This window comes from Salmo trutta, chromosome 1 (genome assembly GCF_901001165.1).
Source record: "Salmo trutta chromosome 1, fSalTru1.1, whole genome shotgun sequence".
Lineage (NCBI taxonomy): Eukaryota > Metazoa > Chordata > Actinopteri > Salmoniformes > Salmonidae > Salmo > Salmo trutta.
Window position 1 is genome coordinate 78,067,214 of NC_042957.1, and position 24,839 is coordinate 78,092,052.

Sequence of the window (24,839 nt, forward strand, 5' to 3'; positions counted from 1 at the left end):
AAGGTAGAGAGAGAGAGATGGTAGAGGTGAAAGGTAGAGAGAGAGTGATGGTAGAGGTGAAAGGTAGAGAGAGAGATGGTAGAGGTGAAAGGTAGAGAGAGATGGTAGAGGTGAAAGGTAGAGAGAGAGATGGTAGAGGTGAAAGGGAGAGGGATGGAAGAGGTGAAAGGTAGAGAGAGAGAGATGGTAGAGGTGAAAGGTAGAGAGAGAGAGATGGTAGAGGTGAAAGGTAGAGGGAGTAATGGAAGAGCTCCAGGCTGGATTCCAACCCATGCTGTCAGTGGTACGTTGTACATGTGCTCCAGAGGCAGAGGCTTGGACCTCTAAACCACCTCAAGCCACATTTTTAGATTGTTGGGACAGACAAAATCTGTAGAGAAGCAATCCTATAACCTTCAAATGGTTGGGTTTAATTGATCAAACAGTAGCCATATGTGTTTAATAGGTGTATCTGGTTGGATTGGACGTCATTCCACTGGTGTCTGAGCTGTTACTGAGGGGCTTACAGAACCAAACTCCAACATGAATATAGAATTCATATGTGCTCTTCCATCTCTTATAAAGCACTTGTTTCAGCTTGAATGTTGGACACAAACAATAACAGGAGTACAGTTCTACTGAGTTTTATTGGAACAGGACATGTCGACACAAATGATAACAGGAGCACAGTTCCACTGAGTTTTATTGAAACAGATCATGTCGACACAAGATAACAGAAGCACAGTTTGAATGAGTTTTATTGAAACAGGCCATGTTGACACAAACGATAACATGAACACAGTTTGGCTGAGTTTTATTGAAACAGGTCATGGTGATGACATTCAACTGGCACCCTATTCCCTATAGAAGGCTCTGGTCCAAAGTAGTGTACTACAAAGCGAATAGGGTGCAATTTGAGAGTGTCTGAACACTTCCTGGAGGCGGGCTCATGCAGCAGGGGCGTGACCAATCAGCTTCACCTCAACAGGATAGTGGTCGCTGACAGCCAATGCCTGAGAGCGGGAGAGAGAGTAGAGCTGTACCAGTAAGACACTATTACTCTACCTAGCTCAACACCAACCATTTAAAATGGGCTACTAAAATCATTCCAATCCTGATTAGAAGGCAAAATGCAAGTAGCTGTCTCCTATTGACTGAGGTGAATGTTAAGTCCTCTATTGACTGAGGTGAATGTTAAGTCCTCTATTGACTGAGGTGAATGTTCAGTCCTCTATTGACTGAGGTGAATGTTAAGTCTCCTATTGACTGAGGTGAATGTTCAGTCTCCTATTGACTGAGGTGAATGTTAAGTCCTCTATTGACTGAGGTGAATGTTAAGTCCTCTATTGACTGAGGTGAATGTTAAGTCTCCTATTGACTGAGGTGAATGTTAAGTCTCCTATTGACTGAGTCAATTTTGCTTGTTTTTGCTGAGAGTTTTAAAATTGTGTAGAAATGCACAAACAAACTAGAGTTAAGAGTTTATTTACTGTTGAGGGGAAGCCTGGCTTGAGTTTAAGGTGAAATAAGCAGAAATGGCTTCTCCATTTCCTGGTTGCTAAAATTCTAATAGTTCCCCTAATTTCATTGTATGTGACAAAACAAGCAAGTGTAGAGAATCCTTGTACCATATAAACTGCTAAGAAATACATCTTCAACAACCCAAAATATCACACTTGAAGGTTAAAGGTAGACTCAGTGAGATGACGTTGCAATGAGCATCACCACATATTTTGAAATGAGCCCTTGCTGAGACTTTGCTCTGACACAGTCCCAAAAAGTATCTGCACATGTGCACAGGTGCGCTTCACGCTGCTACAACGTGGTAGCTACGGGACCAAAGCAGAAGAGAAGTTTAGGGCAGGTAGCCTATTGGTTAGAGCAGCGGTCACCAACTGGTCGATCGCGATCCACTGGTCGATCTTCAAGGCATTCCTAGTCGATCACCAAACATTTCTGTAGAAAAGCCAATGATAAAGTGCTACTTAGTTTTTTGTATTCGTGTTGCCCTGTTGGCGATAGGTGCACTTGATCCAGAAGCCCTGTTGGCGGTTGGTGCACTTGATCCAGAAGCCCTGTTGGCGATAGGTGCACTTGATTCAGAAGCCCTGTTGGCAGTTGGTGCACTTGATCCAGAAGCCCTGTTGGCGGTTGGTGCACTTGATCCAGAAGCCCTGTTGGCAGTTGGTGCACTTGATCCAGAAGCCCTGTTGGCGGTTGGTGCACTTGATCCAGAAGCCCTGTTGGCGGTGGGTGCACTTGATCCAGAAGCCCTGTTGGCGGTTGGTGCACTTGATTCAGAAGCCCTGTTGGCGGTTGGTGCACTTGATCCAGAAGCCCTGCGCACCGGGTAGGCAAAGGGTTCCCATTTTGAACCATTTCATTTGTCTGAAAAGACAAACTCCGCCTACCCAGCGGACCGGGAGATCTGTGGCTAAATCGAGTTCGCATACTGAGCTGGCCAATCGGATATCTCAAATCACCGCTCCTACAGCTTCCACGACCAAAAGTTGGTGACCACTGGGTTAGAGCGTTGGTCCAGTAACCCAAATGTTGCCGGTTCGAATACCCGAGCTGACAAGGTGAAAAATCTGTCCATGTGGCCTTGAGCAAGGCACTTAACCCTAATTTGCTCCAGGGGCGAAGTACTACCATGGCTGACCCTGTAAAACAACACATTTCACTGCACCTATCCAGTGTATGTGACAATAAAATATACATATTGAACGTTTAGCCTCGCGCTTCAATGCTATCAGTTGTGGAAATTGACCCGATATTGTGTTTACTTCGTGCATGCAACATCATATGGCTGAGTCCACCTTTAAGGGTTAAGAGTTGTTACCATCATATGGCTGAGTCCACCTTTAAGGGTTAAGAGTTGTTACCATCATATGGCTGAGTCCACCTTTAAGGGTTAAGAGTTGTTACCATCATATGGCTGAGTCCACCTTTAAGGGTTAAGAGTTGTTACCATCATATGGCTGAGTCCACCTTTAAGGGTTAAGAGTTGTTACCATGCTGTGGCTGAGTCCACCTTTAAGGGTTAAGAGTTGTTACCATGCTGTGGCTGAGCTTCAGTTGTGTCATGTAGTTGAACACCTCAGCCGACCCAGGGACCACTCCTCTCATCATCTCAGTGTTGGCCACCACCCTTCACAACCAGATCAACAGTTAGTCTGTGAGTGAGTGTGTGTGTGAGTTTGTGTGTGTGTGTGAGTGAGTGAGTGAGTGTGTGTGTGTGTGTGTGAGTGAGTGACTGAGTGATTGTGTGTGTGAGTTTGTGTGTGTGTGTGTGTGAGTGAGTGAGTGAGTGAGTGAGTGAGTGATTGTGTGTGCTAGGTCTAACCTGTCATGGGGGCAGTTGGGGTGTGTGTGTGTGTGTGTTGAAAATGTGTGTGTAAATGTGTGTTTGTAATTGTGTGTGTAAATGTGTGTGTTTGTAATTGTGTGTGTAAATGTGTGTTTGTTGAAATTGTGTGTAAATGTGTGTGTGTGTGTTGAAAACGAATGTGTACATGTGTGTGTCTATGTGTGTGTGTGTTGAAAATGTGTGTGTGTGTGTGTGTGTGTGTGTGTGTGTGTGTGTGGTTGCATGTGTATAGGTGCATGGGTGTCTCTGACCTGTCGTAGGGACAGTCGGTGTTAGAGACGGTGGTGTCAGCGTGGTCAGGTATCAGCCAGTGGTATCTGTCGTCTGTGAAGAGGCGTATCCGCTGCCAGTCTGATCCACTCACGTAGCGACAGCCTGCGTTGAAGTCCCCCAGCAGCACTATGTCCTGCCAATCAATCAATCAATCCATCAATCAATCAAACCTTTGCGTGCAAGTCAAGTTTCATGTTTTAATGTTATGTGCACAAGAACAGTGAAATGCCTTTCTCTTGTAAACTCTAAAACCCAACAATGCAATATTCAATATCAAAGTAGTACAACACTGAACAAAAATATAAACGCAACATGCAACAATTTCAAAGATTTTACTGAGTTACAGTTCATATAAGGAAATTAATCAATTGAAATAAATTCATTAGGCCCTAATATATGGATTTCACATGACTGGGAATACAGATATGCATCTGTTGGTCACAGATACCTTTAAAAAAAAGTAGGGGTGTGGGTCAGAACATCAGTCAGTATCTGGTGTGACCACCATTTGCCTCATGCAGCACGACACATCTCCTTCACATAGATTTGATCAGGCTGTTGATTGTGGCCGGTGGAATGTTGTCCTACTCCTCTTCAATGGCTGTTCAAAGTTGCTGGATTTTAGGGTGGAACTGGAACATGCTGTCGTACACTTCTACCCAGAGCATCCCAAACATGCTCAATGGGTGACATGTCTGGTGAGTATACAGGCCATGGAAGAACTGGGACATTTTCAGCCTCCAGGAATTGTGTACAGATCCTTGCAACATGCGGCCATGCATTATCATGCTGAAACATGAGGTGATGTCGGCGGATGAATGGCACGACAATGGGCCTCAGGATCTAGTCACGGTATCTCTGTGCATTCAAATTGCCATTGATAAAATGCAATTGTGTTCGTTGTCCATATCTTATGCCTGCCCATACCATAACCCCACCTCCACCATGGGGCACTCTGTCCACAACGTTGACATCAGCAAACCGCTCACCCACACAACACCATACATGCTGTCTGCCATCTGACCGGTACAGTTGAAATCGGGATTCATCCATGAAGAGCACACTTCTCCAGAGTGGCAGTGGCAATCGAAAGTGAGCATTTGCCCACTGAAGTCAAGACCCTGGTGAGGATGACAAGAATGCAGATGAGCTTTCCTGAAGCGGTTTCTGACAGTTTGTGCAGAAATTCTTCGGTTGTGCAAACCCACAGTTTCATCAGCTGTCCGGGTGGCTGATCTCAGACGATCCTGCAGGTGAAGAAGCCGGATGTGGAGGTCCTTGGCTGGTGTGGTTACACGTGGTCTGCTTTTTTTTTAGGCCGGTTGGACTTACTCCTCCAATGTCTGAAACGACGTTGGCTTATGGTAGAGAAATTCAAATTGAATTATCTGGCAACATTTCTGGTGGACATTCCTGCAGCCAGCATGCCAATTGCACGGTCCCTCAAAACTTGAGACATCTGTGGAATTGTGTTGTATGACAAAACTGCACATTTTAGAGTGGCCTTTTATTGTCCCCAGCACAAGGTGCACCTGTGTAATGATCATGCTGTTTAATCAGTTTCTTGATATTCCACACCTGTCAGGTGGATGGAATATTTTGGCAAAGGAGAAATGCTCACTGACAGGGATGTAAACAAATTTGTACATTTGAGAGAAATAAGCTTTTTGTGCGAATGGAAAATTTCAGGGGATCTTTTATTTCAGGTCATGAAACACAGAACCAACACTTTAAATGTTGCGTTTATATTTTTGTTCAGTCTGATTTCCTTAAATGAACTCTAACTCATTAAAATCGTTGAAATTGTTCCATTTTGCGTTTATATTTTTGATCAGTGTACAGTATATATACAGGGTCAGTTCCAATACCATATTTACAATGTGCAGGGATACTGGAGTGATAGAGGTAGATACTGTATGTATAGGGGTAAGGTGACTAGGCATCAGGATATATGATAAACAAGAGTAGCAGCAGTGATTGTACGAAACATTTCCATGACAGGCACTTTGTTAAATCCACTTTAATCACTGTCGATGAAGAGGTGGAGACAGGTTAAAGATGAAGGGGAGGAGACAGGTTAAAGATGAAGAGGTGGAGACAGATTAAAGATGAAGAGGTGGAGACAGGTTAAAGATGAAGAGGTGGAGACAGGTTAAAGATGAAGAGGTGGAGACAGGTTAAAGATGAAGAGGTGGAGACAGGTTAAAGATGAAGGGGAGGAGACAGGTTAAAGATGAAGAGGTGGAGACAGGTTAAAGATGAAGAGGTGGAGACAAGTTAAAGATGAAGAGGTGGAGACAGATTAAAGATGAAGAGGTGGAGACAGGTTAAAGATGAAGAGGTGGAGACAGGTTAAAGATGAAGAGGTGGAGACAGATTAAAGATGAAGAGGTGGAGACAGGTTAAAGATGAAGAGGTGGAGACAGGTTAAAGATGAAGGGGAGGAGACAGGTTAAAGATGAAGAGGTGGAGACAGGTTAAAGATGAAGAGGTGGAGACAGGTTAAAGATGAAGAGGTGGAGACAGGTTAAAGATGAAGGGGAGGAGACAGGTTAAAGATGAAGAGGTGGAGACAGGTTAAAGATGAAGAGGTGGAGACAGGTTAAAGATGAAGAGGTGGAGACAGGTTAAAGATGAAGGGGAGGAGACAGGTTAAAGATGAAGGGGAGGAGACAGGTTAAAGATGAAGAGGTGGAGACAGGTTAAAGATGAATGGGAGGAGACAGGTTAAAGATGAATGGGAGGAGACAGGTTAAAGATGAAGAGGTGGAGACAGGTTAAAGATGAAGGGGAGGAGACAGGTTAAAGATGAAGAGGTGGAGACAGGTTAAAGATGAAGAGGTGGAGACAGGTTAAAGATGAAGAGGTGGAGACAGGTTAAAGATGAAGAGGTGGAGACAGGTTAAAGATGAAGGGGAGGAGACAGGTTAAAGATGAAGGGGAGGAGACAGGTTAAAGATGAAGAGGTGGAGACAGGTTAAAGATGAAGAGGTGGAGACAGGTTAAAGATGAAGGGGAGGAGACAGGTTAAAGATGAAGAGGTGGAGACAGGTTAAAGATGAAGAGGTGGAGACAGGTTAAAGATGAAGAGGTGGAGACAGGTTAAAGATGAAGAGGTGGAGACAGATTAAAGATGAATGGGAGGAGACAGGTTAAAGATGAATGGGAGGAGACGGATTAAAGATGAATGGGAGGAGACAGGTTAAAGATGAAGAGGTGGAGACAGGTTAAAGATGAAGAGGTGGAGACAGGTTAAAGATGAAGAGGTGGAGACAGGTTACAGATGAAGGGGAGGAGACAGGTTAAAGATGAAGAGGTGGAGACAGGTTAAAGATGAAGAGGTGGAGACAGGTTAAAGATGAAGGGGAGGAGACAGGTTAAAGATGAAGAGGTGGAGACAGGTTAAAGATGAAGAGGTGGAGACAGGGTAGCCCTTCCCTGCAGTCAAAGACCAACATCTCCCTCTTTGGCCTCATGGGAAGTAATAATAATATTCATATGACTAAATACAGTAATATTTTATTTATTTATTCATATTTTTTCATGATGAATAAAGATGCATAATTACTAACGATGGAAATCTGGTGTTTCTATGTCAAACTGTTTTGTTATATTTCAGTCTTCTGTGATGAATATAAAGTGTAATATTGGGATTCAAACTCAACATGGAATACATGTTAACTCTATAACTCAATAGTATGAAGGTGTTCTTAATGTTTTGTACACTCAGTGTAAATGATGATTATATGTGTGTGTGGAGTCAGTATACATGTGTGTGTGTGTGTGTGTGTGTGTGTCAGTGTGTGTGTGTGTGTGTGTGTGTGTGTGTGTGTGTGTGTGTGTGTGTGTGTGTGTGTGTGTGTGTGTGTGTGTGTGTGTGTGTCAGTGCTGTGTGTCAATGTGTGTGTGTGTGTGTGTGTGTGTGTGTCAGTGTCAGTGTGTGTGTGTGTCAGTGTGTGTGTGTCAATGTGTGTCAGTGTGTGTGTGTGTAGAGTCCATAGAGAGAAAATAAAATAAAAGCCAGTATTGAAGTCCCCTAGCAGAACTACTACAGAGGAGAGTGCGTGTGTGCGTGCCTGTATCTGTGTTTGTTTGTTTGTGTGTGTGTGTGTTGTATAGTCACATTGGTGTTCCAGCGAGCTCTGACGTCAGTGGCCACATCGTACAGAGCGTCAATCTCCTTCACTGCCGAGTCTGGAGACGTGTGTTGAGGTATCAAAACAAAGTTCCTCACAGCTAGAAGAGAGAGGGGGAGGGAGGAAGAGAGAGAGGGAGAGAGAGAGGCAGTGAGGGAGGGAGGGAGGGAGGGAGAGCGAGAGGGAGGGAGGGAGGTAGAAAGGGAGGGAGAGCGGCAGGGAGGCAGGAAGGGAGGAAGTGAGGCAGGGAGGGAGAATAACACAGAAAGAGGGGAATGGAGAATTAAAGATGTAATGTCTTCATTAATCATGACAGTTCCAAAATGTTTTGCAGCAGTCAAGTTTTTCAAGATATTCAGCCTGGTCTCATAGACTAGATGGAACTGCAACGTGTACGCTGGGAGTCGGGAAGCAAGTTCAGGGAGTGTATTTAATAAATAAATTAACGTAGAACAAAACAAGAAACACGGGCAGCGTACAGACATGAACACTGGAACAGAAACAATAACGCCTAGGGAAAGATCCAAAGGGAGTGACATACAATGCCTTTAAACAGCTTGGAAAAATCCAGAAAATAATGTCATGACTTTAGAAGCTTCTGATAGGCTAAATGAAATAATTTGAGTCAATTGGAGGTGTACCTGTGGATGTATTTCAAGGCCTACCTTCAAACAAAAGTGCCTCTTTGCTTGACATCATGGAAAAATCAAAAGAAATCAGCCAAGACCTAAAAAAAAAAATTGTAGACCTCCACAAGTCTGGTTCATCCCTGGGAGCAATTTTCAAATGTCTGAAGGTTCATCTGTACAAACAATAGTACGCAAGTATAAGCACCATGGGACCACGCAGCCGTCATACCGTTCAGGAAGGAGATGCGTTCTGTCTCCTAGAGATGAACGTACTTTGGTGCGAAAAGTGCAAATCAATCCCAGAACAACAGCAAAGGACCTTGTAAAGATCCCGGATGAAAACAGGTACAAAAGTATCTATATCCACAGTAAAACGAGTCCTATATCGACATAACCTGAAAGGCCGCTCAGCAAGGAAGAAGCCACTGCTCCAAAACTGCCATAAAAAAGCCAGACTACGGTTTGCAACTGCACATGGGGACAAAGATCATACTTTTTGGAGAAATGGTCCTCTGGTCTGATGAAACAAAATAGAACTGTTTGGCCATAATGACCATCATAATGTTTGGAGGAAAAAGGGGGAGGCTTGCAAGCCAAAGAACACCATCCCAACTGTGAAGCACGGGGGTGGCAGCATCATGTTGTGGGGGTGCTTTGCTGCAGGAGGGACTGGTGCACTTCACAAAATAGATGGCATCATGAGGAAGGAAAATTATGTTGATATATTGAAGCAACATCTCAAGACATCATTCAGGAAGTTAAAGCTTGGTCGCAAATGGGTCTTCCAAATGGACAATGACCCCAAGCATACTTCCAAAGTTGTGGCAAAATGGCTTAAGGACAACAAAGTAAAGGTATTGGAGTGGCCATCACAAAGTCCTGACCTCAATCCTATAGAGAATTTGTGGGCAGAACTGAAAAAGTGTGTGCGAGCAAGGAGGCCTACAAACGTGACTCAGTTACACCAGCTCTGTCAGGAGGAATGGGCCAAAATTCACCCAACTTATTGTGGGAAGCTTGTGGAAGGCTACCCAAAACGTTTGACCCAAGGTAAACAATTTAAAGGCAATGCTACCAAATACTAATTGAGCGTATGTAAACTCCTGACCCAGTGGGAATGTGATGAAAGAAATAAAAGCTGAAATAAATAATTATCTCTACTATTATTCTGACATTTCACATTCTTAAAATAAAGTGGTGATCCTAACTGACCTAAGACAGGGCATTTTTACTAGGATTATATGTCAGTAATAGTGAAAAACTGAGTTTAAATGTATTTGGCTAAGGTGTATGTAAACCTCCGACTTCAACTGTATATAGGGAAGGTAATTAGGAAGGTGAAGTCCAGGTGTGTCTCATGAAGCGCAAGTGCGCGTAACGCTGGTGGCAGGTGTGCGTAACGATGGTGGCAGGTGTGCGTAACGATGGTGGCAGGTGTGCGTAACGATGGTGGCAGGTGTGCGTAACGATGGTGGCAGGTGTGCGTAACGATGGTGGCAGGTGTGCGTAACGATGGTGTTAGGTGTGCGTAACGATGGTGGCAGGTGTGCGTAACGATGGTGGCAGGTGTGCGTAACGATGGTGGCAGGTGTGCGTAACGATGGTGTTAGGTGTGCGTAACGATGGTGGCAGGTGTGCGTAACGATGGTGGCAGGTGTGCGTAACGATGGTGGCAGGTGTGCGTAACGATGGTGGCAGGTGTGCGTAACGATGGTGGCAGGTGTGCGTAACGATGGTGTTAGGTGTGCGTAACGATGGTGGCAGGTGTGCGTAACGATGGTGGCAGGTGTGCGTAACGATGGTGGCAGGTGTGCGTAACCATGGTGGCGGGTGTGCGTAACAATGGTGGCAGGGGTGCGTAACGATGGTGGCAGGTGTGCGTAATAATGAATAAACTGGTGACAACGAGCGCCAGAGAGGAGGAGCTGGAGTAGACGTCACAGTAACGTAGTAAAAGTACATTCAGGACACTCAAATGTGTACAATGTGTTACATTTGGTTACATGACAAAGATGGTTATTTAAGACAAAAGTAGGGTGGTTGGACAAGGGCGAGTTTGAATCTCATTACATACAACTTTAGTATTTTAGCTAATTAGCAACTAGTTACAACCTTTTAGCTACTTTGCAAGTACTTAGTATGTCAGCTAAGACCTTCCCCTAACCTTAACCCCCAGCCTAGCTAACGTTAGCCAGCTAGCTACCGTTAGCCACCTAGCCACCTAGCTAGAATTTGTAACATATCATACATTTTGCAGATTCGTAACATACAGTGCATTCAGAAAGTATTCAGACCCCTTGACTCTTTCCACATTTTGTTACATTACAGCCTTATTCTAAAATGGATTTAAAAAATGTTTTAAATCATCATCAATCTACACACAGCACCCCATACTAACAAAGCGAAAACAGGTTTGTATACATTTTTGGCCATTTAAAAATAAATTGACAAAAAAAGGTATTTACATAAGTATTCAGACCCTTTGCTATGAGACTCGAAATTGAGCTCAGGTGCATCCTGTTTCCATTGATCACCCTTGAGATGTTTCTACAACTTGATTGGAGTCCACCTGTGGTCAATTAAATTGGTTGGACATGATCTGGAAATGCACACACCTGTCAATATAAGGTCCCACAGTTGACAGTGCATGTCAGAGCAAACACCAAGCCATGAGGTTGAAGGAATTGTCCGTAGAGCTCTGAGACTGGATTGTGTCAAGGCACAGATCTAGAGAAGGGTACCAAAACATTTGTGCAGCATTGAAGGTCCCCAAGAACATAGTGTCCTCCATCATTCAAATGGAAGAAGTTTGGATCCACCAAAACACTTCCTAGAGCTGGCCACCCGGCCAAGCCGAGCATTCGGGGGAGAAGAACCTTGGTCAGGGAGGTGACCAAAAACCTGATGGTCACTCTGACAGCACTCCACCAATCAGGCCTTTATGTTAGAATAGCCAGATGAAAGCTACTCCTCAGTAAAAAGCACATGACAGCCCACTTGGAGTTTGCCAAAAGGCACCTAAAGACTCTCAGACCATCAGAAACAAGATTCTCTGGTCTGATGAAACCAAGATTGAACTCTTTGGCCTGAATGCCAAGCGTCACGTCTGGAGGAAACCTGGCACCACCTCTACGGTGAAGCATGGTGGTGGCAGCATCATGCTGTGGGGATGTTTTTTAGCGGCAGGGACTGTGAGACTAGTCAGGATCGAGGGAAAGATGAACGGAGCAAAGTACAGACAGATCCTTGATGAAAACCTGCTCCAGAGCGCTCAGGACCTCAGACTGGGGCGAAGGTTCTCCTTCCAACAGGACAATGGCCCTAAACACACAGCCAAGACAACGCAGGAGTCGCTTTGGGACACGTCTCTGAATGTCCTTGAGTGGCCCAGCCAGAGCCCGGACTTGAACCCGATCGAACATCTCTGGAGAGAGCTGCAAATTGCTGTGCAGCGACACTCCCCATCCAACCTGACAGAGCTTGAGAGGATCTGCAAAGAAGAATGGGAGAAACTCCCCAAATACAGGTGTGCCAAGCTTGTAGCGTCAAACCCAAGAAGACTCCAGGCTGTAATTGCTGCCAAAGGTGCTTCAACAAAGTACTGAGTAAAGGGTCGGAATACTTATGTTATGTAAATGTGACATTTCAGTTTTTTTATTGTAATAGATTTTCCTTAAATTTGAAAAAAAATGTTTTTGCTTTGTGATTATGAAGTATTTGTGTAGATTGATGAAATTCTTTATTTTTAAATCCATTTTAGAATAAGGCTGTAACGTAACAAAATTTTGAAAAAGTCAAGGGGTCTGAAAACTTTCCGAATGCACTGTATCACATGAAATGGGTGATGAACGTCCACAAATTAATACATACATATCATACTAAATGGAGTGTCTCGGATTTACGTACAGAATAAAAGAAGAAGAAGAAGAAGAACAAAGGAAAAGAAGAAGAACAACAAAGGAAAAGAAGAAGAACAACAAAGGAAAAGAAGAAGAACAACAAAGGAAAAGAAGAAGAACAACAAAGGAAAAGAAGAAGAACAACAAAGGAAAAGAAGAAGAACAACAAAGGAAAAGAAGAAGAACAACAAAGGAAAAGAAGAAGAACAACAAAGGAGAAGAAGAAGAACAACAAAGGAAAAGAAGAAGAACAACAAAGGAAAAGAAGAAGAACAACAAAGGAAAAGAAGAAGAACAACAAAGGAAAAGAAGAAGAAGAAAATAAAAAGAAGAAGAAGAAGCAGAGAGTCACTTGTAACATCATCAACAATCTAATCAAATCAAATGTAATTGTATTTGTCACATGCGCCGACAGGTGTAGGTAGACCTTACCGTGAAAATGGCTACTTACGAGCCTTTAACCAAAAATGCAGTTCAAGAAAAGAAGTAGACTTAAGAAAATGTTTACTAAATAAACTAAAGTAACAATTTTTTATAAAAAGCAACACAATAAAATAACAATAACAAGGCTATAAACAGGGTACCGAGTCAATGTGCGGGTTAGTCTAGGTAATTTGTACATGTAAGTAAGGGTAAAGTGATACATAGACAATAAACAGTGAGTGGTATGGTACAAAACTAATGTAAATAGTCCGGGTGTCCATTTGATTAATTGTTCAGCAATCTTATGGCTTGGGGTAGAAGCTGTTAGGGAGCCTTTTGGACCTAGACTTGGCGGCATGCGGTAGCAGAGAAAACAGTCTATGACTTGGGTGACTGGAGTCTTTGACAATTTTTTGGGCCTTCCTCTGACACCGCCTAGTATATAGGTCCTGGATGGCAGGAAGCTTGGCCCCAGTGATGTACTGGGCCGTACGCACTACCCTCTGTAGCGCCTTACGGTCGGTTGCCGAGCAGTTGCCATACCAGGCGGTTATGCAACCGGTCAGGATGCTCTCGATGGTGCAGCTGTATGATGCAAAATGCTTCATGACACTTTGCTTCTGTGTAACATTTGTCGTAGTGGAGAGAAGACCAATACGCAGCGGGAATGTGGATACTCATCTTTTTTTAATAAAACATGAGTAAAGCATCCACAGGAAAAAAACAATAAACAATACTCATGACACGAACAGTGTGGCAGGCTAAACAAAGCAGTGCTCACAAACAACTACCCACAACCCCAAAGAAAAACACACACCTGTTTATAGGACTCCCAATCAGAGGCAACTAGAAACACCTGCCTCCAATTGAGAGTCCAGCAACCCAACTTACACATAACACAAAACCTCTGCCACGTCCTGACCAAAACTAATACAATTACTCCCTCTGCTGGTCAGGATGTGACAGTACCCCCCCCCCCCAAAGGTGCAGAATGCACCTAAAAGAAAAGACAAAAACCCCCAAACACCAAAAAATATCCCCCTAAACTGAAGGGAGGGAAAGGAGGGTGGCTGCCGTCAACGACGGCACTGTGCTACACCCCCCCTCCCCAACCCACCTATATAGGAGGTGGCTCAGGTGCGGGACGTGGACCTCGCTCCACCTTCGGCGTCGCCCACTTGGGCGGCGCCCCTGGCTGCGCCCGGCTGGCAGGCGGCGATGGCTGCGCCGGGCAGACGGGCCACTCTGGCTGACCCGGAGGACAGGCGGGCCACTCGGGCTGGGCCGGAGGACAGGCGGGCCACTCGGGCTGGGCCGGAGGACAGGCGGGCCACTCGGGCTGGGCCGGAGGACAGGCGGGCCACTCGGGCTGGGCCGGAGGACAGGCGGGCCACTCGGGCTGGGCCGGAGGACAGGCGGGACAATCCGGCAGATCCAGACAGGCGGGCCACTCCGGCAAATCCGGGCAGACGGGCCGCTCCGGCTGATCCGGGCAGACGGGCCGCTCCGGCTGATCCGGGCAGACGGGCCGCTCCGGCTGATCCGGGCAGACGGGCCGCTCCGGCTGATCCGGGCAGACGGGCCGCTCTGGCATCTCCGGGCAGACGGGCCGCTCTGGCATCTCCGGGCAGACGGGCCGCTCTGGCGGCTCCTGGCTGGCGGGCAGCTCTGGCGGCTCCTGACTGGCGGGCAGCTCTGGCGGCTCCTGACTGGCGGGCAGCTCTGGCGGCTCCTGACTGGCGCGCAGCTCTGGCGACTCCTGACTGGCGGGCAGCTCTGGCGACTCCTGACTGGCGGGCAGCTCTGGCGACTCCTGACTGGCGGGCAGCTCTGGCGACTCCTGACTGGCGGGCAGCTCTGGTGACTCCTGACTGGCGGGCAGCTCTGGCGACTCCTGACTGGCGGGCAGCTCTGGCGGCCCCAGACTGGCGAGGCTGGGCTGACGCACTAGATGCCTGGTGCGTGGGGCTGGTACAGGACGTGCCAGCCTGGAGACACGCACCTCAAGGCTAGTGCGTGTAGCGGGAAATACTGGACCGTAGAGGCGCACTGGCGGTCTTGAGCGCAGGGTTGGCATCACCCCTTCAGGCTCGATGCCCACTCTCCCCTGGCACATGCGGGGCGCTGGTACTGCGCTTACCGGCCTGAAAATACCAGGCCTCACCACAGCCCTTACCCCAAAGCACGGGACCTGTCCAGTCTCTTTCTGTCCAAAAAGGGTACGGGGAGCTGGCCTGGGTCTCCAATCTCGTCCCGCCAAACAGCCCTTGTGCCCCCCCCCAAAAAAAAATCTTGGGGCTGCCTCTCGGGCTCCCTTACCCGCCGTGTTCCCCAGTCCTCACCAGAATTCCTCCGCTGCTTGGTCCTGGTCTGGTGGGTAGTTCTGTAACATTTGTCGTAGTGGAGAGAAGACCAATACGCAGCGGGAATGTGGATACTCATCTTTTTTTAATAAAACATGAGTAAAGCATCCACAGGAAAAAAACAATAAACAATACTCACGACACGAACAGTGTGGCAGGCTAAACAAAGCAGTGCTCACAAACAACTACCCACAACCCCAAAGAAAAACACACACCTGTTTATAGGACTCCCAATCAGAGGCAACTAGAAACACCTGCCTCCAATTGAGAGTCCAGCAACCCAAATTACACATAACATAAAACCTCTGCCACGTCCTGACCAAAACTAATACAATTACTCCCTCTGCTGGTCAGGACGTGACATTCATAGAAAGCTGTTATTTTCTATGGTAGAGTAGGTCAGGGCGTGACAGGTTTTTTTTCTAGTTTAGATTTTCTATGTTGTTATGTTCTAGTTTTTGTATTTCTATGTTGTTGTTTTTTGGGATGATCTCCAATTAGAGGCAGCTGGTCATCGTTGTCGCTAATTGGAGATCATACTCAAGCAGTTGTTTTTCCCACCTAGGTTTGTGGGAGATTGTTTTTGAGTTAGTGTATGTTGCACCTCTTCGTCACGGTTTGTTGTTTTTGTTCTTTAGTTTATTTGTGTATCTTGCATAGTTTCACAGTTCAATGAAATATGTGGAACGATACACACGCTGCACTTTGGTCCGCTCCTTCCGACGAACGACGTGACAGCTTCTTGAAAGTCTAATATTTATAAACGTGCCTGCTGACATGCAAAACATCTTGGGACTGACTGTATCAACAGTGGACTAATGAAAAAAAAACAACGTTTTTTGAGTTAATAATTTTTTTATGTAAAGGAACCTCATATTTTTTCTCTCTTTCTCGCTCTCTCACACACACACAGAATCTCTCTCTCCCTCTCATTCCCCCTCTCCCTCCCTGCTCTCTCCCCCATCACCATCTCCCTCCCCCTCCCACCTCTCCCCATCACCCCCTCCCTCTCCCATTCCCTCCCCCATCTCCCCCTCTCTACCTGTGTAGTTCGAGGAGAACATGACAATGAAGGGTTCTCTGATGAAGGTATCTGTACCGCAGGGCTCACAGCCGTCATCGTACGTGTAGTTCTTAGCCACAGAGACCGTCTCCTCTCTATCATATAACAGGACAAACACACGCTTTAGGAGATGGTTTCAGTGTTTAGTGCAGCACAGAACGGCACAGTACAGAGCAGAACAGAGCAGAACAGAACCTGTACAGGTGGAGGTATCTCTCTGTATATTACCTGTACAGGTAGAGGTATCTCTCTGTGTATTACCTGTACATGTAGAGGTATCTCTCTGTGTATTACCTGTACAGGTAGAGGTATCTCTCTGTGTATTACCTGTACATGTAGAGGTATCTCTCTGTGTATTACCTGTACAGGTAGAGGTATCTCTCTGTGTATTACCTGTACAGGTAGAGGTATCTCTCTGTGTATTACCTGTACAGGTAGAGATATCTCTCTGTGTATTACCTGTACAGGTAGAGGTATCTCTCTGTGTATTACCTGTACAGGTAGAGGTATCTCTCTGTGTATTACCTGTACAGGTAGAGATATCTCTCTGTGTATTACCTGTACAGGTAGAGGTATCTCTCTGTATATTACCTGTACAGGTAGAGGTATCTCTCTGTGTATTACCTGTACAGGTAGAGGTATCTCTCTGTGTATTACCTGTACAGGTAGAGGTATCTCTCTGTGTATTACCTGTACAGGTAGAGATATCTCTCTGTGTATTACCTGTACAGGTAGAGGTATCTCTCTGTGTATTACCTGTACAGGTAGAGGTATCTCTCTGTGTATTACCTGTACAGGTAGAGGTATATCTCTGTGTATTACCTGTACAGGTAGAGGTATCTCTCTGTGTATTACCTGTACAGGTAGAGGTATCTCTCTGCATATTACCTGTACAGGTGGAGGTATCTCTCTGTGTATTACCTGTACAGGTAGAGGTTTCTCTCTGTATATTACCTGTACAGGTAGAGGTATCTCTCTGTGTATTACCTGTACAGGTAGAGGTATCTCTCTGTGTATTACCTGTACAGGTAGAGGTATCTCTCTGTATATTACCTGTACAGGTAGAGGTATCTCTCTGTGTATTACCTGTACAGGTAGAGGTATATCTCTGTGTATTACCTGTACAGGTAGAGGTATCTCTCTGTGTATTACCTGTACAGGTAGAGGTATCTCTCTGTATATTACCTGTACAGGTAGAGGTATCTCTCTGTGTATTACCTGTACAGGTAGAGGTTTCTCTCTGTATATTACCTGTACAGGTAGAGGTATCTCTCTGTGTAGGTACTGCGTCCCAGTTCCTCACTGACAATGTGACGGTACCTATAGGGAGACAAGCCTCTGGCAACAAACAAAACACACATTATAATATCAGTATGTAGTTATTAAACAACACACATTACAATATCATTATAGAGTTATTAAACAACACACATTACAATATCATTATAGAGTTATTAAACAACACACATTACAAAGTCTTTATATCAGAGGGGCTGTCATTGGTTAGTGGATGTAATATTGTTTCAGGGCTGTGATTGGTCTTACTTGTTGACGTGCTGCATCAGTTTGTTGGTTGCTGATAGGTCAGTGTCTCTTACTTCCTGGATCAGCACGATATCATAACGGTGCACTATCTAATACATAAAAATCCTAATATAAATGAATAACAACTAAGGTTCCCGAACACAGCCTAGACTTGGACTAAGAAGTACTTTCAAATGGAGAATCTACAAACACTTTTCGTCCCAAGATGTTATGAGATAAAGCGTTACATTATGATGTTATGAGATAAAGTGTTACATTATGATGTTATGAGATAAAGTGTTACATTATGATGTTATGAGATAAAGCATTACATTATGATGTTATGAGATAAAGCGTTACATTATGATGTTATGAGATAAAGCGTTACATTGTGATGTTATGAGATAAAGCATTACATTATGATGTTATGAGATAAAGCATTACATTATGATGTTATGAGATAAAGCTCTACCTGAGTGATGATGTCCATGAGGGTTGAGTTGGAGGACTTCTTGTCTCCGAATGTCTTGATGTTGAAGGCTCCTAGCAGCAGACAGCCTCCCAGCTGCACCAGGGTCAATAGGAACAGCACTAACAGACAGGCTACACGCATTCTGGAGGTCAGGGGTTAGAGGTCAGATATTACAGGCCACACACATCCTGGAGGTCAGGGATTAGAGGTCAGATATTACAGGCCACACACATCCTGGAGGTCAGGGATTAGAGGTCAGAGGTTAGAGGTCAGATATTACAGGCCACACGCATTCTGGAGGTCAGGGATTAGAGGTCAGATATGGGGTTATATCCTGCCTGTTTGGCCCTGTCCGGGGGTATCGTCGGGCGGGGCCACAGTGTCTCCCAACCCCTCCTGTCTCAGCCTCCAGTATTTATGCTGCAGTAGTTCATGTGTCTGGGGGCTAGGGTCAGTCTGTTATATCTGGAGTATTTCTCCTGTCTTATCCGGTGTCCTGTGTGAATTTAAGTATGTTCTCTCTCTCTCTCTCTCTCTCTCTCTCTCTCTCTCTCTGAGGTGACTAAACTGCTTGGAGTAAACCTGGATTGTATACTGTCGTGATAAAAACATGTTGATACGACATTAGCTAAGATGGGGAGAAGTATGTCCATAATTAAGAGCTGCTCTGCCTTCTTAACAACAAGGCAGGTAAACAAGGCAGGTCCTACAGGCCCTAGTTTTGTCGCACCTGGACTTCTGTTCAGTCGTCTGGTTAGGTGCCACAATGAGGGACTTAAAGAAAATGGCAAATGGCTCTCATGACTTGCTGAATGCACCGAGGTGTCTGTTTGAACGACTAACACACAGCTCGGACAGAGATGCCACCAGAGGTCTCATCACAATCCCCAAGTCAAGAACAGACTATGGGAGGCGCACAGTACTACATAGAGCCATGACTACATGGAACTCTATTCCACATCATGTAACTGATGCAAGTGGTAGAATCAGGTTTAAAAAAACAGATAAAAATACACCTTATGGAACAGTGGGGAATGTGAAGAGATACACACACGAACAGACACACGCATACACACCCACACCCTAGCACACGCACTCTACACACACGTTCATTGTGATATTGTTGTATGGTGGTATTATACATGTTGTATTGGAGATATGTAGTGGTGTAATAATGTTATATGATGTACATTTACATTTTAGTCATTTAGCAGACGCTCTTATCCAGAGCGACTTACAGTAGTGAATACATACATTTCATTTCATGCATTTTTTTTTTTTTTTTTCTTTGTACTGGCCCCCCGTGGGAATCAAACCCACAACCCTGGCGTTGCACACACCATGCTGGCGTTGCAAACACCATGCTCTACCAACTGAGCCACAGGGATGACCTTTGTACTGTTTTATCTTTTGTTTTATATGTAATGTAAGTGTCTTAAAGTGTTTGGATCCCAGGAAGAATCCCTAGCTGCTGCCTTGGCAGGAACTAATGGGGATCCATAATAAACCCCAGGAAGAGTAGCTGCTGCCTTGACAGGAACTAATGTGGATCCCTAATAAATACAAATACAAATTTGGGACATAACCATAGTTTAAACAAAACATGAAGAAGAGTAACTTACCTGCTTGTGTTGGTTGGTTCAGTATAGTGTGGGTCTGCTGCCTCAGTGGGGTCTGAAGGGAGAGGAAACCTGCTATTATAGAGAGAGGACAGAGCCCTCTGTGTGTCCGTTCTAACAGTCTACTGTAGTACCTTTCACACAGAAGCCCCTATCTGCCCCTATCTACCCCCCGGCTTACATTCACCTGGGCTGGAGGCTGGGACTGTGGGAAAACATCACGTTGGACCAGTTAGGTCCACAGAGGGAGGAAGAGGTGGGAGGAGGGGGGGGGAGAGGAGTGAGGAGGGTGAGGGTAGCGGGGCGGGGGGTTGAGGGTAGCAGGGGGGAGTGAAAGCATCAAGGCTGAACTAGGTAGAGTGATGGTGGTAAGGAGGGAATATTGCTTTTAAAAGGTGCATAGCTGAAAAGTGGTGATGGGATTGAATACCCGGCCCAAGGCTAGTTCAGATGAAGATAAAGTGGTGATGGGATTGAATCCCGGCCCAAGGCTAGTTCAGATGAAGATAAAGTGGTGATGGGATTGAATCCCAGCCCAAGGCTAGTTCAGATGAAGATAAAGTGGTGATGGGATTGAATCCCAGCCCAAGGCTAGTTCAGATGAAGATAAAGTGGTGATGGGATTGAATCCCGGCCCAAGGCTAGTTCAGATGAAGATAAAGTGGTGATGTGATTGAATCCCGGCCCAAGGCTAGTTCAGATGAAGATAAAGTGGTGATGGGATTGAATCCCGGCCCAAGGCTAGTTCAGATGAAGATAAAGTGGTGATGGGATTGAATCCCGGCCCAAGGCTAGTTCAGATGAAGATAAAGTGGTGATGGGATTGAATCCCGGCCCAAGGCTAGTTCAGATGAAGATAAAGTGGTGATGGGATTGAATCCCGGCCCAAGGCTAGTTCAGATGAAGATAAAGTGGTGATGGGATTGAATCCCGGCCCAAGGCTAGTTCAGATGAAGACAAAGTGGTGATGGGATTGAATCCCGGCCCAAGGCTAGTTCAGATGAAGACAAAGTGGTGATGGGTTTGAATCCCGGCCTAAGGATAGTTCAGATGAAGATAAAGTGGGGATGGGATTGAATCCCGGCCCAAGGCTAGTTCAGATGAAGATAAAGTGGTGATGGGATTGAATCCCGGCCCAAGGCTAGTTCAGATGAAGATAAAGTGGTGATGGGATTGAATCCCGGCCCAAGGCTAGTTCAGATGAAGATAAAGTGGTGATGGGATTGAATCCCGGCCCAAGGCTAGTTCAGATGAAGATAAAGTGGTGATGGGATTGAATCCCGGCCCAAGGCTAGTTCAGATGAAGATAAAGTGGTGATGGGATTGAATCCCGGCCCAAGGCTAGTTCAGATGAAGGTAAAGTGGTGATGGGATTGAATCCCGGCCCAAGGCTAGTTCAGATGAAGACAAAGTGGTGATGGGTTTGAATCCCGGCCCAAGGCTAGTTCAGATGAAGGTAAAGTGGTGATGGGATTGAATCCCGGCCCAAGGCTAGTTCAGATGAAGATAAAGTGGTGATGGGATTGAATCCCGGCCCAAGGATAGTTCAGATGAAGATAAAGTGGTGATGGGATTGAATCCCGGCCCAAGGATAGTTCAGATGAAGATAAAGTGGTGATGGGATTGAATACCGGCCCAAGGCTAGTTCAGATGAAGATAAAGTGGTGATGGGATTGACAGCCCAGCTCACAGCCCAGCTCAGCAGTCCTGTAGTGTTAGTGTTTGTATTGGGTGTGAGAAAGGACCAGGTGTCTTCAGTGAGGCGATAAGATTAAACCTGAACTAGGTAGAGTGAAGGAGCTACGTGTTAGACTGGTGCTCCTACTGTATATAACTTCATTATGGGGAAGGGGGGTCACTTTCCATGTGAGTCTCAGGGATGACACAGCATATCTGTATCTACATTATCAAATGACCCTATTCCATACAGTGCTTTTTTACATTTATTTTTTTACTTGTACTTTCTTAAAAAAAATAAAAAAATCTTAAAACTGCATTGTCGGTTAAGAGCTTGTGACTAAGCATTTGACTGTAAGGTCTACACCTGTTTTATTCGGCGCATGTGAAAAATAAAATGTGATTTGACTTGATTTTGCACTACTTTTGACCAGAAAAAGTTATTTTTATTATTATATTTTTTTAAATGTAATTTATCAGGGGGTGCTGCAGCACCCTCGGCACCCCTGCTATGGGAATTGGGCTTAAGATATGTACAGAGCCTAAAGAAAATATTCACACCCCTTGACTTTTTCCACATTTTGTTGTGTTACAAAGTGGGAATAAATTGCTATTTTTTGTCAAGGCTGAAAGGTCAAATCAATTCAAATCAAATGTTATTGGTCGCATACACATGGTTAGCAGACGTTATTGGTCCATACACATGGTTAGCAGATGTTATTGGTCACATACACATGGTTAGCAGATGTTATTGGTCGCATACACATGGTTAGCAGATGTTATTGGTCACATACACGTGGTTAGCAGATGTTATTGGTCACATACATGTGGTTAGCAGATGTTATTGGTCACATACATGTGGTTAGCAGATGTTATTGGTCACATACACGTGGTTAGCAGATGTTATTGGTCACATACACATGGTTAGCAGATGTTATTGGTCACATACACGTGGTTAGCAGATGTTATTGGTCACATACACATGGTTAGCAGACGTTATTGGTCACATACACATGGTTAGCAGATGTTATTGGTCACATACACATTGTTAGCAGATGTTATTGGTCACATACACGTGGTTAGCAGATGTTATTGGTCACATACACGTGGTTAGCAGATGTTATTGGTCACATACACATGGTTAGCAGATGTTATTGGTCACATACACGTGGTTAGCAGATGTTATTGGTCACATACACGTGGTTAGCAGATGTTATTGGTCACATACACATGGTTAGCAGATGTTATTGGTCACATACACGTGGTTAGCAGATGTTATTGGTCACATACACGTGGTTAGCAGATGTTATTGGTCACATACACATGGTTAGCAGACGTTATTGGTCACATACACATGGTTAGCAGATGTTATTGGTCACATACACATGGTTAGCAGATGTTATTGGTCACATACACATGGTTAGCAGATGTTATTGGTCACATACACGTGGTTAGCAGATGTTATTGGTCACATACACATGGTTAGCAGATGTTATTGCGAGTGTAGCGAAATGCTTGTGCTTCTAGTTCCGACAGTGCAGCAAAATCTAACAAGTAATATCTAACAATTCCACAACAAATACCTAGTACACACAGATCTAACTAAAGGAATGGAATAAGAATATATAAATATATATATATGGAGGAGCAATGACAGAGCGGCATAGACTAAGATGCAATAGATAGTATAGAATACAGTATATACATTTCAGATGAGTAATGCGTTACTAAAGTGCCATTATTAAAGTGACTAGTGTTCCATTTATTAAAGTGGCCAGTGATTTCAAGTCTGTGTGTAGGCAGCAGCCACTCAATGTTAGTGAGGGATGTTTAACAGTCTGATGGCCTTGAGATAGAAGCTGTTTTTCAGTCTCTCGGTCCCAGCTTTGATGCACCTGTACTGACCTCGCCTTCTGGATGATAGCAGTGTGAACAGGCAGTGACTTGGGTGGATGTTGTCCTTGATGATTTTTTTTTGGCCTTCCTGTGACATCGGGTGCTGTTGTATTGGATTTGCCCGAAACATAACACTTTGTATTCAGCACAAAAAGTGAATTGCTCTGCCACATTTTTTGCAGTTTTACTTTAGTGCCTTGTTAAAGACAGGATGCATGTTTTTGGAATATTTTTATTCTGTACAGGCTTCCTTCCTTTCTGTCACAAATCTGTGTTTGAAATGTACTGCTCCACTGAGGGACCTTACAGATAATAGTATGTGTGGGGTACAGAGATGAGGTAGTCATTAACAAATCATGTTAAACACTATATTTGCACACAGTGAGTCCATGAAACTTATTATGTGACTTGTTAAGCACATTTTTACTCCTGAACTTATTTAGGCGTTTCCATAACAAAGGGGTTGAATAATTATTGACTTAAGACTATTCAGCTTTTCATTTTAAATACATTTGTTAACATTTCTAAAAACATTATTTAACTCACATTATAGAGTATTGTGTTCAGGCCAGTGACACAAAATCTCCATTTAATCCATTTTGAATTCAGGCTGTAACACAATAAAATGTTGGAAAAAGTGAAGGGGTGTGATTACTTTCTGAAGGCTCTGTATGGTGTCCTGTAAGGGCCCTGATCAAAAGTGGTGCACCATTTGATTGTCTGTCTGAGAGGCAAGTTAGTTGCACTTGCAGTTGATAGTGTGTTGATAGCGAGAGCATCAGACCGGATATTGTTATTATCTAGTTATGTATACTAATAAAGAGTGGTAATAACTCATAAATAATAAAATAAATAATACATGTTAATTGATCAATTATGTAATAAATTGTGATGTTATTGTCCACCCAGGGCTGTACCTCCTCACAGGTAATACTGGCCTGATGTTATTGTCCATCCAGGGCTGTACCTCCTCACAGGTAATACTGGCCTGATGTAATTGTCCACCCAGGGCTGTACCTCCTCACAGGTAATACTGGCCTGATGTTATTGTCCATCCAGGGCTGTACCTCCTCACAGGTAATACTGGCCTGATGTTATTGTCCATCCAGGGCTGTACCTCCTCACAGGTAATACTGGCCTGATGTTATTGTCCACCCAGGGCTGTACCTCCTCACAGGTAATACTGGCCTGATGTTATTGTCCACCCAGGGCTGTACCTCCTCACAGGTAATACTGGCCTGATGTTATTGTCCACCCAGAGCTGTACCCCCTCACAGGTAATACTGGCCTGATGTTATTGTCCACCCAGGGCTGTGCCTCCTCACAGGTAATACTGGACTGCTTTGGCCATAGACAGTGGCAGATCATCAGACTTTCATCTATTACTGTTGTGTCAACTGTATCAAAAATGATACAGAGGGATTTTACGTTAGGAAGGTGCATAAACAACTTTACTAGGGTTTCTTCCTCAGCCGAAAGGAGCATATTTTACTATAGGCTATGAATGTATACAGAG

The 24,839-nt window shown here is 44.7% G+C and overlaps 1 protein-coding gene across 2 annotated transcripts; it reads right to left on the minus strand.

Annotated features, from left to right (window-relative positions):
• Positions 1-508: 508 nt before the first annotated feature.
• Positions 509-19,936, minus strand: LOC115208375 (deoxyribonuclease-1-like). Of its 2 annotated transcripts, XM_029776387.1 has the most exons (9): positions 19,754-19,936; positions 18,132-18,273; positions 17,681-17,769; positions 17,387-17,473; positions 16,115-16,230; positions 7,746-7,858; positions 3,601-3,755; positions 3,037-3,130; positions 509-992 (listed from the first exon to the last, which is right to left on the minus strand). In XM_029776387.1, exons 2-9 carry the CDS (start codon positions 18,270-18,272, stop codon positions 927-929), a joined length of 861 nt encoding a protein of 286 aa, XP_029632247.1. In that variant the 5' UTR covers position 18,273; positions 19,754-19,936; the 3' UTR covers positions 509-926. The 2 variants fall into 2 exon arrangements, with proteins under 2 accessions (XP_029632247.1, XP_029632258.1); XM_029776398.1 differs by lacking the exon at positions 3,037-3,130.
• Between the last annotated feature and the right edge of the window lie 4,903 nt (positions 19,937-24,839).